General features: G+C 32.4%; 3 protein-coding genes across 6 annotated transcripts; 2 read left to right on the top strand and 1 right to left on the bottom strand.

Annotated features, from left to right (window-relative positions):
- Window positions 1–7,331: 7,331 nt before the first annotated feature.
- LOC104085228 (uncharacterized) lies at window positions 7,332–12,226 on the top strand. 4 transcript variants are annotated; one of them, XM_009589220.4, is made up of 7 exons: window positions 7,332–7,451; window positions 8,503–8,682; window positions 10,555–10,637; window positions 10,729–10,815; window positions 11,036–11,184; window positions 11,267–11,398; window positions 11,806–12,226. In XM_009589220.4, exons 2-7 carry the CDS (start codon window positions 8,538–8,540, stop codon window positions 11,993–11,995), a joined length of 786 nt encoding a protein of 261 aa, XP_009587515.1. In that variant the 5' UTR covers window positions 7,332–7,451; window positions 8,503–8,537; the 3' UTR covers window positions 11,996–12,226. The 4 variants fall into 4 exon arrangements, with proteins under 4 accessions (XP_009587515.1, XP_009587516.1, XP_070048027.1 ...); XM_009589221.4 differs by having other exon boundaries at window positions 7,354–7,451; window positions 8,508–8,682; XM_070191926.1 differs by having other exon boundaries at window positions 7,355–7,465; window positions 8,516–8,682.
- A 736-nt stretch (window positions 12,227–12,962) lies between these two features.
- On the top strand, window positions 12,963–13,496 carry LOC104085227 (photosystem II 5 kDa protein, chloroplastic-like). The gene has a single exon (XM_009589219.4). It carries the CDS (start codon window positions 13,057–13,059, stop codon window positions 13,390–13,392), a length of 336 nt encoding a protein of 111 aa, XP_009587514.1. The 5' UTR covers window positions 12,963–13,056; the 3' UTR covers window positions 13,393–13,496.
- Window positions 12,998–16,209, bottom strand: LOC104085226 (uncharacterized). Its single transcript, XM_009589217.4, has 4 exons — window positions 16,044–16,209; window positions 15,068–15,401; window positions 14,365–14,465; window positions 12,998–14,038 (listed from the first exon to the last, which is right to left on the bottom strand). The coding sequence occupies exons 1-4, from the start codon at window positions 16,098–16,100 to the stop codon at window positions 13,871–13,873; spliced, it is 660 nt and encodes a 219-aa protein (XP_009587512.1). The 5' UTR covers window positions 16,101–16,209; the 3' UTR covers window positions 12,998–13,870.
- Window positions 16,210–17,015: the final 806 nt, after the last annotated feature.

Consider the following 17,015-nt stretch of genomic DNA (forward strand, 5'->3'; position numbering starts at 1 on the left):
ATATATATATATAAGAACACGAAGCGCTAGAACCACATGGTCGGGTTCTTTTAGGGATAGACTTGGGAAGATACTAATTAGTATATATACTTTATCATCAAATATATCTATTTGTAAATTGATTCATCGACTTATAACTTACTTAGATGTATCGATGAATATTAATCGATGATTCATCAAAACGTCTCGACCTATATATCGATTAATCTATGTCATGCATTATTAGTGATGAACGAATGAAAAAAGAAGTTATTAGCATCAATTACAATATAGTGTATGTGTGTGTGTGAGAAATTACTCACATACTTAATTATAACTTAGAAAATTTACTTAGATAGATGCTATTATAATTTATTAAAATTAAATAGTTAATATAATTATTTATAAAGATTATGCTTATAGTTTATAATTATTTATAATAATTGCATAGTTAAATAAAATAAATGCTTGTAGTTTATAATATTTTTTTTATAGTTTATAATATTTTAAGAAAAAAAATACACAAAAAAGAATTTATTTTTTTAAAAAAAAAAACGACCAAAGTTGGTCGGTTTTTGGTCAAACGGTCAACACTTAATGTACCGACCAACTTTGGTCGGTAATTCTAAAATCAGAGAATTGAAAAACGGGGGAAACCCCCATTTCTCTGAAATTTTCCCCTCTTCACTCAAAACCTTCCCCTCTCTCCTTCTCCCAGCCCTCGCCGTCGCTGTCACCGCTGCCACTGCCACTGCCGCCCCTCTCATTCTCCATCTCCTAAAAATTCTAGGTTTGAATTATAATCCATTTATTTATTATTTATAGGTTTTTTTAATTAGTTATGAATTAGTTTCAATTGACTAGTGTTTCAATTATTTGAACATTGCATTTTATTGAGGATTAGGGTTTAGGTCTTGTTTTAATTAGTTTTGTTAATTAGTTTTATTAACTAATTAGTTTTGTTAATTAGTCAATTAGTTATGAATTAGTTTAGTTTAGGGTATGGGTTGAATTTCTTTAGTTTAGTTAGTTTATGTTTAAACTCGTAGGATATGAATTGAAATTTTAGTTTTTAGGATTTGTTCTTGTGAATTGAACTTTTAGGATATGAATTGAACTTTTAAGATATGAATTGGACCTTTTGGATATGAATTGAACTTTTAGGATATAAATTGGTGTAATTAGGAAAAAATAATTATCTTGAATTAACTAAAAAAGATATAATTAATTTATAATTGTAGAATAAATTAATTTGTTCTTGTGAATCGAACTTTTAGGGTATGGGTTGAATTTCTTTAGTTTAGTTAGTTTATGTTTAAACTCGTAGGATATGAATTGAAATTTTAGTTTTTAGGATTTGTTCTTGTGAATTGAACTTTTAGGATATGAATTGAACTTTTAAGATATGAATTGGACCTTTTGGATATGAATTGAACTTTTAGGATATAAATTGGTGTAATTAGGAAAAAATAATTATCTTGAATTAACTAAAAAAGATATAATTTAAAATAATATAGGGTCGCTACCAAAGTAACGTGGAGGAATTCATCCATAGTCATCCAGCTGGTGAATCGGGTGAGCCAACCCAACCTTCGGACGAGGATGCTGAAAAAATATGGTTGGAGTCTGTTGGCGGTCCAAAATGGGGGAAGGTATACGGGCTTCCTACTAAAAACTTTCATCGCTATAAGTGTGGAATGCGAGGAATAGGGACTTCCTCGCAAGGCGAGCAACTTAATAGGGAGAGCCTCTCCGCTATGCGGGAGACAGTGACAAAGCTCACATCAGAGCTAGAAGAGGCCAAGGAAAGAGAAAGGCTTAGAGATGCTCAATTCCTTGGCATGCAAGCTCAGATCAGAACTCTCCTATCTAGTGGAGCTTTTTCGTTGCCCCGATCTCGTGAGTCATTTCCAGAGGGCCGACCTCCACGTGATCGTTCCTCCCGTCCTGCTCGTGATCGTTCCTCCCGTCCTTCCCGTGATCGTGCTTCCCGTCCTCCATAAGACCGTTCTCTATATCGTCTTGTAAATGAAAGTTCATCAGACGATGATGCTGATGTTGTAGAAAACACCCCTTGAATTTTATATACTTTGAACTAGACAAATAGAACCAGTTTTAAACTAGTTATAATTAGTTTTAACTTGGTTTTGAATTTTTATGTTCAATTGAACTTTAATTTGTTAGTTTTAAAGTATTTATTGAATGTTTTGGTTGTTGTTGTTGTGTTGTTGTTGTTGTTGTTGTTGTTGTGTTGTTGTTGTTGTTGTTGTTGTTGTTGTTGTTGTGTTTTTGTTGTTGTTGTTGTTGTTGTTGTTGTTGTTGTGTTGTTGTATTGGTATGCTGGCAGGTGGTGTAGCTGCCAAAACAGGCATTTTATGCCAAAATTAAACCCAAAAAACCGACCAAAGTTGGTCGATTTTTAATAAAAAAATAAATTATTCCAAAATACCGACCAAAGTTGGTCGGTTAATGAACATTGAATTCCCAGAATTCAACATTACCGTCCAATTTTGGTCGGTATTTTGCTTGCATTGTTGAGATTACCGACCATAGTTGGTCGGTAATGTTTAATTTTAATTATTTTTAAAAAATATATATTTTCAATTACCGACCAAAGTTGGTCGATTTTTTTAAATTTTAATAATTAATAAAAAAAATATAATTTAGTTAAACCGACCAACTTTGGTCGGTAAAATTAAATTAATAAAATATGTTTCCGACCAAAGTTGGTTGGTAAGTAATTAAACTTGTCAGATGGTCGTTTTAATATACCGACCAAAGTTGGTCGGTAATTTCCGATCAACTTTGGTCGGTAAGCCATTCCGACCATCAAAACACCGTCTACACCGTAATGGTCGCGTTTTGGTCGGTAATTTTCCATAACCGACCAACGTTGGTCGATTTTTTTGGTCGATTTTTAGCGAATTTCTAGTAGTGTATCCTTATTTACCATGTTTTCACTTTGTTGTTTTACCTTATCGGATTAATTTAATCCACCTGTCTATAAACCACGCTATAAATTTAACTGTACCGTTTTTTCAATAAATAACATGGACAATGAAGATTCATGTAGCCAATCACGACTTTCTTGGAATTGAGACATACTTCTTGTTATATTGATATTGTGCTACAGTTTCATACTTTTTATCTCTCATGTTCAGGTAAAAGTAGATGGATAAAAGCAGTTGGATAAAGGCAGTGTTGTATGTTAAGAGACGATACTAGGAATAGAAGATGAAATAAACTAATTGAAACTAAGTAATTTTTTTGAAAAGAATCTTTATCAACACAAACCAACTATCGCTTTTAACTAAAAGAAACTTCAATATGATGCCACTGGAATTAAAATTACACATGAAGTTTTAAACTTTCAGAAACCCAGTATTCAAAATTTCAGAAAACTAAAATAAATAATCATACTAAGTTCTCATCCATTAGAAATAGAACCAAAGATTAGATTAGTATCGTAGTGAGACTATTTTAATAGTCGTTGCGTATAGAGAAGCAGGGAATTTTTTTCCAAAAATGTGGCCAGTGGTGTGTTGTTTTAGGGTGTGTTTGGTTTGGCGGAAAATATTTTTCGGAAAATGTTTTCCTATTTTTCACTGTTTGGTTGCAAAAAATAGTTTGAAAAATATTTTCCTACATTTTGCTAAAATTGGAGAAAAATGACCTCCCTAGAAAAAAATAGGAAAACATTTTCCAAAAATTCCACCTACCCTCACATCTAAACCCAACCCCCTCCTCCTTTTCTCCCCTACCCCACCTCTCCCGCCCCTCTCTCCAAAAAGGTTTTTTTTCAAATTTCAGTTTTTTTTCTTTTTCGTTACCACCCACCTTGCTAAACACCCCCTCCCCCCCTCATAAAAAAAATTATTTATTTATTTGTATTTTCAATTTCTGTTTTATATTTTTTTTATTTTTCTGCACCACCCACCCCCCTCCCCCGCGACAATTTTTTTATTTTATTTTATTTTATATTTTCAGTTCTGGGTTTTTCATTTTTCAGTTTACAAGTTCTAAATTTTACGAGTTTCAAAGTTATGAGTTCAGAGGTTTATGTGCTTAGAGGTTTGCGGGTTTAGAAATTATAGAGTTTAGGGGTTCGAGAGTTTGCGGGTTCGAAAGTTTAGTGATTCAGAAGTTTATGAAATTTGTGGGTTCGGAAAGTTGTTGGTTCGAAAGTTTATGGCTTTATGTTTATTGTATCTAAATTATTTATGAATACTATTGAGAAGCTATTTTCCTTAATTTGCATACCAAACACCGAAAAATGAGTAAGATTAGTACTTATTTTCCAAGAAAATATTTTCTTGAAAAATATTTTTCATAGAAAATATTTTTAGTTGTACCAAACACACCCTTAAAATTGCAATAGTGGAATGAGATTTACAAGTCGAATTCTATTTAGTGCGATTTATGCTTTCCACTGCGATTTACGTTTCTCCCCTTTTTCTAAAAGTTTTTTCCCATTCTGGATTTTGACTTTGGACTTTCTTCTTAATTACATTAAACTTTCTTTTTAAAATTTAACTCTTTATCTATAATTCTCCACAAGAAAGTGACTTTTAGAAGAAAGAAAAAGATTTCTCTCTAATGGTAGCTCTTTTATATAATCAATGATCGTCAATTATTTGATAAATGTAGTAATTTATTGATGTATATTTGTACTCAATTATACTACACTAAAGAATAACTTCTTACTCTTTATAGGAGAAATCTTATTTTTAAAAAATAGTTTTTATTTATAAATGAAGAACTAGCACTTTAAAAAGAAATTTTTTATGTGACAAACAGAATCAAAGCAGGAATCTAAGAATGGAAAAAAACTGAGGTGTGTCGGTTATTGAATATATAAATCGCATCAATAAATGTGACTTATGTAATTACTAGTTATAAATTTATTCTACAAATACGACTTATAAATCTCATGTGCCATATGAGACTCATAAACCACATTCAACGTATGCAAGTTATAGAAGATATAATAATGGCTTCCATATGTTCTTTCTATTATCGTTATCCTTAAATATTAAATTTCAGCTTTATTGATTTCATAATATTTAAGATTGTAATAGACAATATCTCGGAGTTGATTCAAACATTTAGATAGCAGATATAATAATTGTCACTTAGTGACAGATTTTTTTTCATGAACTTATTATTCATACTAACTCTCCTCTATATATATTTTTGGAAAATCACCCAGCAAAAAAATTGTCGTTAACATTTTGAAATATATTTGTATGGAGAATGTTTTGATTATTGTTTTTGGTATTCTAGTACTAGTATCGAATATTGTATGCGTTTAAAATTCATTAAATAAGTACAAATTTCGATCCTAGTAAACTAATGAGTTGTGATAAAATATAATTCCGAATTTAACATCCAAATCTTAAATCTGCAACGAACCATTCCACACAACTAAACAACAAATATAAACATGACTTTGCAGTATCTAAATACCAAAACATAAAATTAACATTATTTTTATTAAAAAAACAAAACATTAATCTAACACCAAATAATACTAGTCTGCACTACATGCATGCAGATAAACTAGACAATTTTGAAGAAAAAAAAAAAACTATTATGAAAAAAAAAAAATTTATTAGGCACCACCACTTGGTGGCATTCTAGCAAAAGAAGCAATAATGACAATAATAAGCAAACCAATACAAATTAGTGGCATAGGATTTGAAGTAGAAGTTGCTGCTGCTGCAACTGTTGCTGGTGATGGAGTCATTGATTTAATAAAAACTGCTACCAAAAACAAAACCCCGAAACCACCGACGAATAACGCGGTCTCGTCCATGTCGAGAGAGCGATCAGGGTTCAGGGTTTAGAGTTCGGGTTAACGGGCTGTGATGAGGAAGAATAAAGTTGTTCATGCAATGCAACTATATATAGGAGTACGTAGTTGTAATGTTTACTTGCCATAATTAGATAGTCATGTGGGAAAGGAGAATAATTAAGACACGGAATTAATATATGGAAACTTAAGGATTATGAAAACAGAAATTAAAATTACCATAAGTTATATTTTGAAAAAAATTACGCTATAACAAGCCAAAAGTTGTTTTTTGGTTCAAAAAAGCATCTAATTATGGAAACGAAACCATAAATTATATTCTGAAAAAAATAATGTTTACTTGCCAAATATGGATAGGTCGGAAAAGGAAAATCAAACGCGGAATTTATGGGAACTGAAAGATTTTTTTTTCAACATGGGAACTGAAGGATTGCCAAATCAACAAATTACCATAACTTGTATTTTGAAGGTATTTAATAATTTGTAATAGTAATAGATGGTAGAAATTAAGGGCTTAATTAAGTTTTGTGTCACCGCCGGTGCAATAAATATGTACTTATATGATAAAGTTCTTTACGGGGACAATGCAATTTTTTAGCTTCCGTAATTTTGATGTGGTGCATAGATATGTATTTGACAACTTACTAATATTTCAATAAATACCAAATGTACTCCTTCTGTCCTAACTTATGTAACGATGTTTATTTCTGCAGAGAATTAAAAAAAAGACTTTTAAATTTGTGATCTAAAATAAGTCATAAATATTTATATGATCATAAATATTTACTAAATATACAAGTGTGTCATTCTTTTTAGAACTAATTAAAAAGAAAATAGTGTCACATAATTTGGGACAAATTACAAAAATAAAATATTGAAGAGCTAACATAAATAACCGCCCACCCGACCACTTAAACTAAATATAGTCGATGATATATATATATATATATATATATATATATATATATATATATATATATATATATATATATATATATATATATATATAATATGTATATTAGCTAGAAAAAAATTAATAGTAAATATGTAGGCTATTTCCATAAAGATCTCAATAATATTTAACAACATTTGGTAGAGGAGAAGCAGTAATGTGCCTAATGTTTTGAAAAATGGACCACAAAATTAGGAGGAAAATCGGAAATAGCCAGATTTACAATTGATAATTGAAAAATAATTCACAGTTTCAAATATAATCGAAATTTAGCCACTTTTTCATGTAAAAATAAAACTGAACAAAAATACCCTTAAAAATTCGGAAAAATTCCAACATAATATGTTAGAGTTCAATTTTTTTACATGAGATTCCAGCATAATGTGCTGGAATTTCATAATGTGTTAGAGTTCCAACATAATATGCCAGAAGTTTATATGCAGGAGCTCTATAATGCAGCATATTATGCTGGAACTTTTCAATAACTTTACAAACTCTGACTATTTTTTAATTACCAGTCCGGAAAATGGCTAGTCCGTTTTATTTTCACTAGAATTAGTACATCCTAAAAGGCCTATTTGAGTGGATTAACCACAGGCCCAAATCCTCATTTCCATTGTAATTCTACATCTTGACCCGAATTTCCACAGATTTTGTCTTCACTTTTGAATTCTACCTCATTGCTGCAGTCAATTGCTTGAATTACAGGTTTCCCTCTTACCCTTTCTTCGATACATTCTCTCATTTTGCTTTTTTTTTCTTGTTTCGACATCAAATCCAAAACTCTAATTCTCTTTGAATAGTTCGGCAAAAATCTGTGCTCATTTCTTATTTGCATTTCTCTGTATTCTGAATTTTGCAGGTCCAATTGTACTTTTTCTGTAATTTGCTTACTGTGGCCTTTTTAGACAGAATTATTTGTTGAAAGATGTTTTTCTTATTGAGTTTATGATCTGTTTGAGAGGAATCCAAAATTTTAAGTCAGCGAATGCTCATAATTGCTGAACCCATTAGCAACGTGTGTGTGTGTGTGTGTGTGTGTGTGTGTGTGTGTACACATTTGTATATTTACATTGCTCAACTATGTTGTATACACATACACATTTGTATATTAAATTGCTCAACTATATATAGGTCGAGTCGAAAGCAATGGGCACCTGTTGCCAGAGGCGTATGTATTGTTATAGTACCGGGTTCATCTGAACCTAGTACTTTCGACACAAAGTATAAATTAGTGTAAAAATTCACCAAAATTGCAACATATAGTGGGTCTGAACCTATAACTTTAAAAATATAATAGGTTCAATACTAAGAACCGTAAATGCTTAACCCATAAAATTGAAATCCTGGATCCGCCTCTGCCTGTTGCACATATACTACCTTAGCCTATATTGGAAAAAGAAATCTTTTGGGGGGTTTCTAATAGTGTCAGATGTAGTGCATTGTCATGGGTTCATCTGAACCCAGTAGCTTTGGCTCATACCCTGTATATATATTAAAGATTGACTATGTATAATAGATTTCGAACCCAGTTAGTCAAATAGGCTGTGGTAGAATCTCGAACTCATAAAGTTCGAATCTTGGATCCGTCTCTGGTTTCTAACAAGGGTTTTGCCCCACCTTGAATGAAATATTTGGTTGATAAACTTATGATGTATTCTTTGTCAAATACTTGAATGCTTTCTTGTGTCTCTCTGGGTGTATATATTGCATTTGTGTGCTATAGACTGACACGATTCTGTAAATGTTGTTATGTAAGGAAAGATTCAAACTCAGTGAAGTGAGTTCAAAGTAATGGATAAGGAGAAAATTGAGCAGTTGCAGATTCAAATGCAGCAGTGGTTATATGAAGTTGAAGAATATGTTCACCATATACCTCCTACTCAACTTTATGCTGCAGTCGGGGTCGTCTTATTTACCATGATTTTGTTTCTAATAAGTAAGCTGTTACTGTATTCCTTGACACATTTTGCACTTTAAAGTCTTTCTTGGGTGTGTTCAAATGGCTATATATCCTTTCCTTTTGAGCTCATCTCATGTGCGATTTACTCTTATATTAAATGTATCGTCCTCCGTGTTTGACAATCCATTGTGTTGGGGCAAAAAAGTAACCACTATAAACAGAAGGAGAATTGGGTAGAACTACATTGTGGTTGTACCTTAAAGTGTTCGAGATTTTCCAAATCCTGCGGACTATTAATGCGTACGTCGGCTTACTACATCCAGTTATTTACGTAATTCAAGCAGTAAAATCATCAGCTATGTCCTCTTTTGTAACTTGGAAATTATCTTACTGTTCAAGAAATCTCTGTAATGCAACTTAATTTGCATATTGTGAAAAGGAAGTACCTCAAACTTGGAGAAGGATCTAGAAGGATAAGTATTTTAGGAGGTACAGAATAGAGGCGAGATGACTCTACCACATTATTGCCTTCCTTCCAAGTCTGAATTAGCTTTTGAGCCAAGACTTGGCAGAAGATTCCTAATTATTCTGGATAATTGAAAATTCTCATCTTCTTGTACTGGATGGTCAATAGGTTAAAGGAATCTTAGTGACTCTATTGGAATTTCAACCTATCTATCATCACTGTCATTGCCAATTTAAAGCAACCAATGCTGTCCATTTTCAGCATATCATTTATATCTGTATCAGATCTAATTTCTCTTGACGCAAAGCCCCAGCGTCCCAATATAATATCTCCTGTAGTTCATAGTGCTACTGTCTAGCATATCTTCTTCTTAAGTCAATTTAAAGCACCCACCGCTGTCCATTGTTCAGCAGATCATTTATTTATAAATCAGATCTAATTGCTCTTGTCAAAGCCCCAGAGTCCCTTATATAGTGTCTCCTGTAGTTCATAGTGCTACTGTCCAGCATATCTTCTTCTTAAGTCGCTAGGTGCTTTGCTTCTGACTTCATGGTGCTGCTTCTTCCTAACCTTAATGAAATATTTTTGACTTACTAGTGTTCTTCCTTAAGGATGTGTATGACCAATGAAGACAACAGAACCAACAAGTTCATCAATGGCCACTATTGTCTCTGCTGTTGTAATCTATAATTTTTTAAGTGTTATCAAACGTTTGATGCATTTTGAAATTGCTTTACATATGCTGGATCCATGTTGGGTGATAATGTGATAACAGAAGAAAGGATTTGTAGTAGTGATGCTTGTAGAGGATATTGATGTAGCCACAAAAGCAATGCAGATTGATTAAAGTTGATGTAGGTGTTGTAATCAATATGTGAACTCTGTTCTTTCTTTTCCTCTGTAAAGACAAGTCATAATAGTTCTGACAGTACGAGCATTTGTTACATATGTTCGATGAGTAGATGTTGTCCGGTTGTGGGTGTGAAGTGGAATATGTCAGTGGGAACACTAAGAGTTGGCTTGGGTGTGTAGTGGAAACACGAAGAGGCAAAAAATTGTGATGCCGATATTAACTCTTAGCAACAGTAGTATGTCTCCTGGTATCAGCTGCAGGGAACAATATATAGTTAATAAACTGAGTCACGTGATTGTAATAAATGATTCATGGAGAAGTGGATATAGAAATGAACCACATGCCGTTGAATTAAAATTGTCCTTAAATTACATGCCTCGCTCGGTCTTTCTGTTATTTTCTCCCAAAACATTTTTCTTTCTCTCTGTAAGGAACTTATAGATTAAGTCTTTTTTTAAAATCTGCTTCCTTCTTGGTCCCTTCCCCTAAACTTTTATGTCTCTCTTCTGTCCTTAAATGCTCCATGTTACCTTCTGAATTTTTTCTCATCAAAAGCTGAAATTTAGAAATTCTTAGTGTCTTTTTGCAGTTCGCCTTTTTAAACGTACAACATCTAATACAATTTTACTCACTGGATTGAGTGGAAGTGGCAAAACTTTCCTCTTCTACCAGGTAAGTGCTGTTGAATGAACGAATGCAGGACCTGATATAAGCTTTTTATAAAAGGTTATGTGACTTTATCTTTTTATGATGTCTGTTATAGCTTAGAGATGGCTCAGCCCATCAGGGTACTGTGACATCGATGGAACCAAATGAAGACAGTTTTATACTACACTCTGACAGAGACAAGGTAGTGATGACCGTATGTTTTTCTTTCCCTTTTCCTGCCATGTAACTAGATTATCATTCTTTCAACCTTCAATAAGGGTGGATTTTGTCAAGTGCTAGAAGTCTACCTTGGCTGTACTTAGTTTTTTGCTTAATTGATGTGCGGAAGTGCCATTTATTATATTTGTCCGCAAATGAACTTCACAATTCAAATTTTCAGACCTGTTTTTGTTTGGCTGCAGAAGGGGAAAACAAGACCTGTTCATATTGTTGATGTTCCAGGGCATTCTCGTTTGCGTCCGAAACTAGATGAGTTTTTGCCTCAAGCAGCTGGCATTGTGTTTGTGGTGGATTCAGTGGAATTTTTACCAAATAGCCGTACTGCTGCAGAGTACTTACTTTTAACTATTAATCTTCATCTGGATTATTTGCTTGATAACTGATTCTGACATTTTAACGCCCTCTCACAAAAGGTACCTGTATGAAATATTGACAAAAGCAATTGTGGTCAAGAAAAAGATTCCAGTACTTCTCCTGTGCAACAAGGTTGATAAAATAACTGCACATACAAAGGAGTTCATAAGGAAACAGCTGGAGAAGGAAATGTAAGATAACTCTACACTCCCATTTTAGTCAATAGTAGCGATATCGTTAGCTGCTATTTGCATCAGCAAGCTACTCAAGTCCGTGTTCTTAGAGTTTCTGAAACAATATCAGTTGATTATTTCAAAAAATAAAAACTAATGTCAGTTGACTAATGTTAGGTGTAAATATAGGATTATATTTGATAAAAAAAAGCGCGTCCTCTACCAGGACTGCCTCATGGGAAAGCTAACTCAATAGTTCTGCATTTTATCCTGTCACGTTTGTTTTCCTTTTATTTCCATTTTTCTTTATAGCAAACTTTTCCTTATGTCAATGGACTTATCTAAAACTGCTTTAACTTTATGTTGAACTCGGAGTTTTCTGTTTTCTAAATGTGTTCCGCGGTTGTTTTGCCATTGTTATTCAGCGACAAGCTTCGTACATCAAGAACTGCAGTATCTGAGGCAGACATTTCTAACGAGTTTACGCTTGGAGTATCCGGAGAACCATTTGGATTTTCTCAGTGCTGTAACAAAGTAATTGTTGCCGAAGCTTCTGGTTTGACTGGTGAAATCTCTCAGTTGGAGCAGTTCATCAGGGAGAATGTGAAAACTTGACTACACAGTTAGTCAACGACTCGAAGAGCTTTCCTTTTACCCTTTTATTTTCTTCCTCATTAATGAGTATGGAGGAGGAAGAAAAAGACATAGTTAGATGGGATGATCAAGATTAGAATAGAATTTGGATAGTCTTATTTTCTCTCTTTATAATTTGATTCATTCAAACTTTGTTAGTTTGTTATGTCTTGAAAAACTTGTTAATGGCAAATGCCTAGCTAGCTTGGACTATCTTTGTGTCTATTTTTGTTGCTCATTCCAATTCCCCTTGAGCCTTGGCGTAACTGGTAAAGTTGCTGCCATGTGACCAGGAGGTCATGGGTTCAAGCCGTGGAAACAGCCTCTGGCAGAAATACAGGATAAGTTTACGTACAATAGACCCTTATGGTTCGGCCCTTCCCCGGACCCCGCGCATAGAGGGAGCTTAGTGCACCGGTCTGCCCTTTATTCCAGATTCCCCTTTGCTTGTTATTGTTATTACCAGTTGAGGTTGGTTAGTTAACATTTGATAATTGGAAGTTCTTAGGGGAGGCTTTGAATTCTTTTATGGTAGTTGGAGTAAAATGATTGCAAATATTGAGATTATTTTGCTGACTGTTTTCACTCTTTAGGCAAATCAACTGACTAATTGGAAAAAAATAAAAATGGGGTGGGATGAAAGTGTTCATTGGTTGCTAATATTAGAGTTTAAATAAATATTTTGGAAAAGCTAAGGGAACCATAAAACGGTCAAGAAAAGAAAGATAAAAACAAAAGCCAAAAAATAATGAAAAGACAATTTGAAACAAAATCGTCCTCAAAATTGGTACCTATAATAGGAGCTCAATAACCACAAATTTTCTTTCCAAGATTGAGCTGTCCACATGGCAAAAAATCATTGGCTCTGAAACCTTTGTTTAGATAAGAAAATGGATAACATACCTTATGGAAATTCACTATTTCCTTTTTGTTCCTTACATGTATACATATTTTTAACTAACACCAAAGCCAAACCATTCCTTTGCACAAAACTGAAAGCAAGTAATAAGCAATCAAACTAGGAAAATTTTTGAGTTGATCAAATGGCTTCAATGACAATGACAACCTCCTTGGCAGGCGGCTCCGTCGCGGCCTTGACCAAAGTCTCGGCCGCGAACCGCCGAGGGGTTGTCATGGCGAAGGCAAGCTCAAAGGTGCCATTTGAGGGAGAAAATGTTGTAATGAGCTACAAGAAAGAGAGCAACAACAGTGGCCGGAGAGAGTTGTTCTTCGCCATGGCGGCCGTTGCCGCTAGCTCAGTGGCAAAGGCCGCCATGGCCGACGAGGAGCCGAAGCGCGGCTCCCCGGAAGCCAAGAAGAAGTACTATCAAGTTTGTGTTACAAATCCAACTGCTAGAATTTGCCGCAACGCAAATTAAGAGAGGGGAAGTGTTGTCTTTATTCTTGTTATTATGCATGTTTTTTGTTAATGTAAAAAGGAAAAAAAATTAAATAAGACATTGTTAAAGCTTTCTCGTGCAAATTTAGTATTTCAATTACCCTTCTACTATTAAATTGCTTTTTTACTTTTCTAATATATATGTACTACATTGTACATATGTGTATAAACTAATAATCAAATTCGAGAGCGAGGTAGTGCACGATTAGAAACTCAGCGAATAATGAGTCCGTTCGTTTTCTCAAATTATATAATAGTTTGAAATTAATCAATAACGAGATCATGCGAGGAGGTGTGGTGGAAGTAAAAGTTTTTATTGGAAACTACTTAAGAAAAGACCATCATCTAAATACCATAAAAACCAATTGTAAGTATTACATTAAACTATATAAATGAGTAATACATAAAATAACATAATCTTTAAAAGGATAATAGACTATGTATAAAAACACAGGCCTTCAAAATTTTCCAAACACCAATGAGTAATTCTGGCTGGAATTTGGCATTTGCTTTCCTTCATTTTTCTTTAAAAATTCCATTGCTTTTGAGTGAGTTTTGAACCAAAGAAAACCATAGCCCATAGATTTGCCAGTTTCTTTATTTCTAATCACCTCCACAGAAACAAGCTGAAAATAACAAATCAACTAACTAATCAAAATTTACTTCATGTTAAAGAACATAAAAATATGAAATTAGATAATTGACACATGATTTGTATAGAAACTGTTGGGCGATTCCAAAGTGTTAAGCATTAGATGTGTTTAGAGTCGGGTGCTTAGGGCGTAAGCCTCATAAAAATAAGTCTCACGTATGAGCCTCCGAACGTTTTGCGAGTGTTCCGCCTAAGGGCGAGCCTCGGGCAATCTCAAAAAAGCCTTTTAAAATACTTACCAGTCTGAAAATTATACTATGAAGAAAGATAAACAGTAAATTATGCTTAAAAATTAATTACCTTTTTGAATGTGTAACAACACTTGTAATAAAGATAATTCTCATCCATCCAGTCCTGCAAATTATTAACCTTAACACAGCAATGCTTCTCTTCTTCACATTCTGCAATAAATAACCCCATATCAAAAGAAAAAAAATAAAATATAAGGTGACCAACTAAATTTTAGGTGAATATTGTTTAAAAACATAAAAATTATTCCATACGTTTAAACAATAATAGCCTTTCACTTTCTCAAGTCAATTTTATCAAATTAGTATCTTTTGAAGGAAAAATACTAAGAATTTTAAGAAATATGAAAAATAATTTTATTTTTTTAATCTCCTAAACAATTTTACAAGAATTTCTACTCATAAACTGAATAAGAAAATGGAGTGTTATTTTTAGTAGAGTTTGACTTTTATGTATCAATATTGTACATACTATCATGTTTAGGTGACCTACAATAGCATGTTATTCACTATAATAATAATCTAATTTATTAATTTAAAAAAAATAACATAAATAACATACTATAGCAAGTTAAAATACATTATTTTTGTAAGAAATTCACTACTAAAATAACGAAAATTTCCGATGGACATTCCGTCGGAAATCCCTTGGAATCGGCTGTCGATAGAAAATTTCCATTTTTTAGTAGTGATTCGTACATCGTCGTCAGTATATATAAGTTAAATTATTTTTGATAATAAAGAATATAAGTTACCTGAGAGTTTCGGCGCATAAGGGGCAAGTCGAAAAATCTCAACTTTATAACCAGTGTTGATTTTTTCCCAGACCTTAGCTTGATAATGAAGAATTTTCCTAGAAGATAAATCCACGACTTCCAAAGTAATATAATAAATTGCACCAGCAGTAGGTTCAAAATTAACATTCATAATTCTCAATAATTCCAACTTTGAATTCTCTGATTTCTCATTGTATTTATCTACTGCAAAAGTTGTAGCTTTCTTTGCTTTTTCAAAAGCTTCAGAATCTTGGCCAATTTTCACTATTCCACAAGATGTTTTCCAACCAAAATCGTTCATCACATAGAAACCCTACATATTTTCATTTTAAAAAAAAATTATCAAAAAGAGGAAGAAATTAAAAAGTATTCAACAGCCAAGGAAATAAAGAAGAAAATTGAAGTAAACAATATCAAAACCTTAGAGACCATATAGCTACAACTAAAACATAATACTAATAAAAGTGAAATTACTAAAAAAGCAAAGAAAAATCGTACTTGTTGGATAGCAAGAAAGGGGAAAAAATTACTGTCTATTGATTATATATGATGCATCATAAGCGTGCTAATATGTGATAAGGGGTTAGGGATGATTAGATATAAACAGTGGCGGACCCAAATTTTTTACTAAAAAAATTCAAAATATAAAGTAATAAATACATGAAGAAGGCAAGGATTCAACATAAAGCTAGTATATATATGTAAAAAAAATAATTAAAACTACATAATGTAATTTTTCGATGTGAATTGACTTCTCTTAAATAAGGCTAGCTCCATCCTAGGATATAAAGGCAGTTATAACAGATTAACATTCGCGAAAAAAGTATTATACTAGCTTAGAATAACAATAACAACAAGAATAACACATATAACACAACAAACGGTTCACGTAATTGACGAAAATTTTATAGGTAAAATTTAACAAAAAAAAACTGAAAACTTAGATGAAGATTACCTGACTCTCAATTACATCTTCAAGGTATTCACTTTGTTCGAAAGTATACGTTGCCATGAAAATTGGTAATGAAGAAAAAGTTTGTTCTTAATTCTTATTGGTGAAGAAGAAAGAGATTAATTAATTGAAGATGAAAACAAGAAGTATAAGAGGAAAGAACCAAAATATATATAATAGGTGTTATAACCAACATTTATATGATAAATCCCATGCCAACAAGGAGTAGGAAGCAAGAAATTAAGTTTTATTCCTTTTAGGATTTTAACTAATAATTAGGGGGCGAATCCAGGTTAGTCGCGGCCTAATGAGTGTATAGAACATTAGGTGTAAAACAATTTTTTTTTTATATAGAATTGTTTTTTGGTTGGTTGAAAAAATGTTAAAAAACTCCAACTTCCTAAAAACTATCCTGTAGTTCGTTGAAAAATAAATTAAAACTCTAGTTAACTTTGCTAACAGTACTTTTGTAATATTTGAATTATTTTTTTCATTAATTATTGTAATTAATTGACTTCATCCTCAATATAGAACTAGAACATAAATAAAAAAGAAAGTCAAAGGAAAAGTAAACGATATAGAAAAAAAAAAAAAAAGACATTCAATTATCATGATTCATGCCATTGTTGGTATCATAAAGTCTGAAAATTAAGTTTTGAAGTGGCAAAGTGCTTGAGGAAACAAAACGGCCCCTTTCCCCTGGCATCACCTCACAAAAATAATTGTAATACAAAATAATTATTATTTAAAATAGAGGTATATTTATAATATACATTATGTATGCTTGAAAACTTTGTTCAATTATTTTCTTCCAACATTATATATGCCTGGAAATTATGTTTCCCTTTTTTACTTTATAAATAAGATTTATTTATTCCATAGGTAAGTTCATAATATAGAGTTAAAAAAAATTTATGATATCAAAAAAAGATAAAGGTTGAAATTTAGAGGTAAAATATATTTGGCCAGTGAAAG

Source organism: Nicotiana tomentosiformis, chromosome 12, assembly GCF_000390325.3.
Source record: "Nicotiana tomentosiformis chromosome 12, ASM39032v3, whole genome shotgun sequence".
NCBI lineage: Eukaryota > Viridiplantae > Streptophyta > Magnoliopsida > Solanales > Solanaceae > Nicotiana > Nicotiana tomentosiformis.

Coding starts and splice junctions, on each gene's coding strand:
- LOC104085228 (XM_009589220.4), top strand. CDS start 8,538: ATGGATAAGGAGAAAATTGAGCAGTTGCAGATTCAAATGCAGCAGTGG. Junction 8,683..10,554: donor CATGATTTTGTTTCTAATAA/GTAAGCTGTTAC, acceptor GTCTTTTTGCAG/TTCGCCTTTTTAAACGTACA. Junction 10,638..10,728: donor AAACTTTCCTCTTCTACCAG/GTAAGTGCTGTT, acceptor TGTCTGTTATAG/CTTAGAGATGGCTCAGCCCA.
- LOC104085226 (XM_009589217.4), bottom strand. CDS start 16,100: ATGGCAACGTATACTTTCGAACAAAGTGAATACCTTGAAGATGTAATT. Junction 15,402..16,043: donor AAGATGTAATTGAGAGTCAG/GTAATCTTCATC, acceptor GAAAATATGTAG/GGTTTCTATGTGATGAACGA. Junction 14,039..14,364: donor GTTGTTACACATTCAAAAAG/GTAATTAATTTT, acceptor TGTTATTTTCAG/CTTGTTTCTGTGGAGGTGAT.
- LOC104085227 (XM_009589219.4), top strand. CDS start 13,057: ATGGCTTCAATGACAATGACAACCTCCTTGGCAGGCGGCTCCGTCGCG.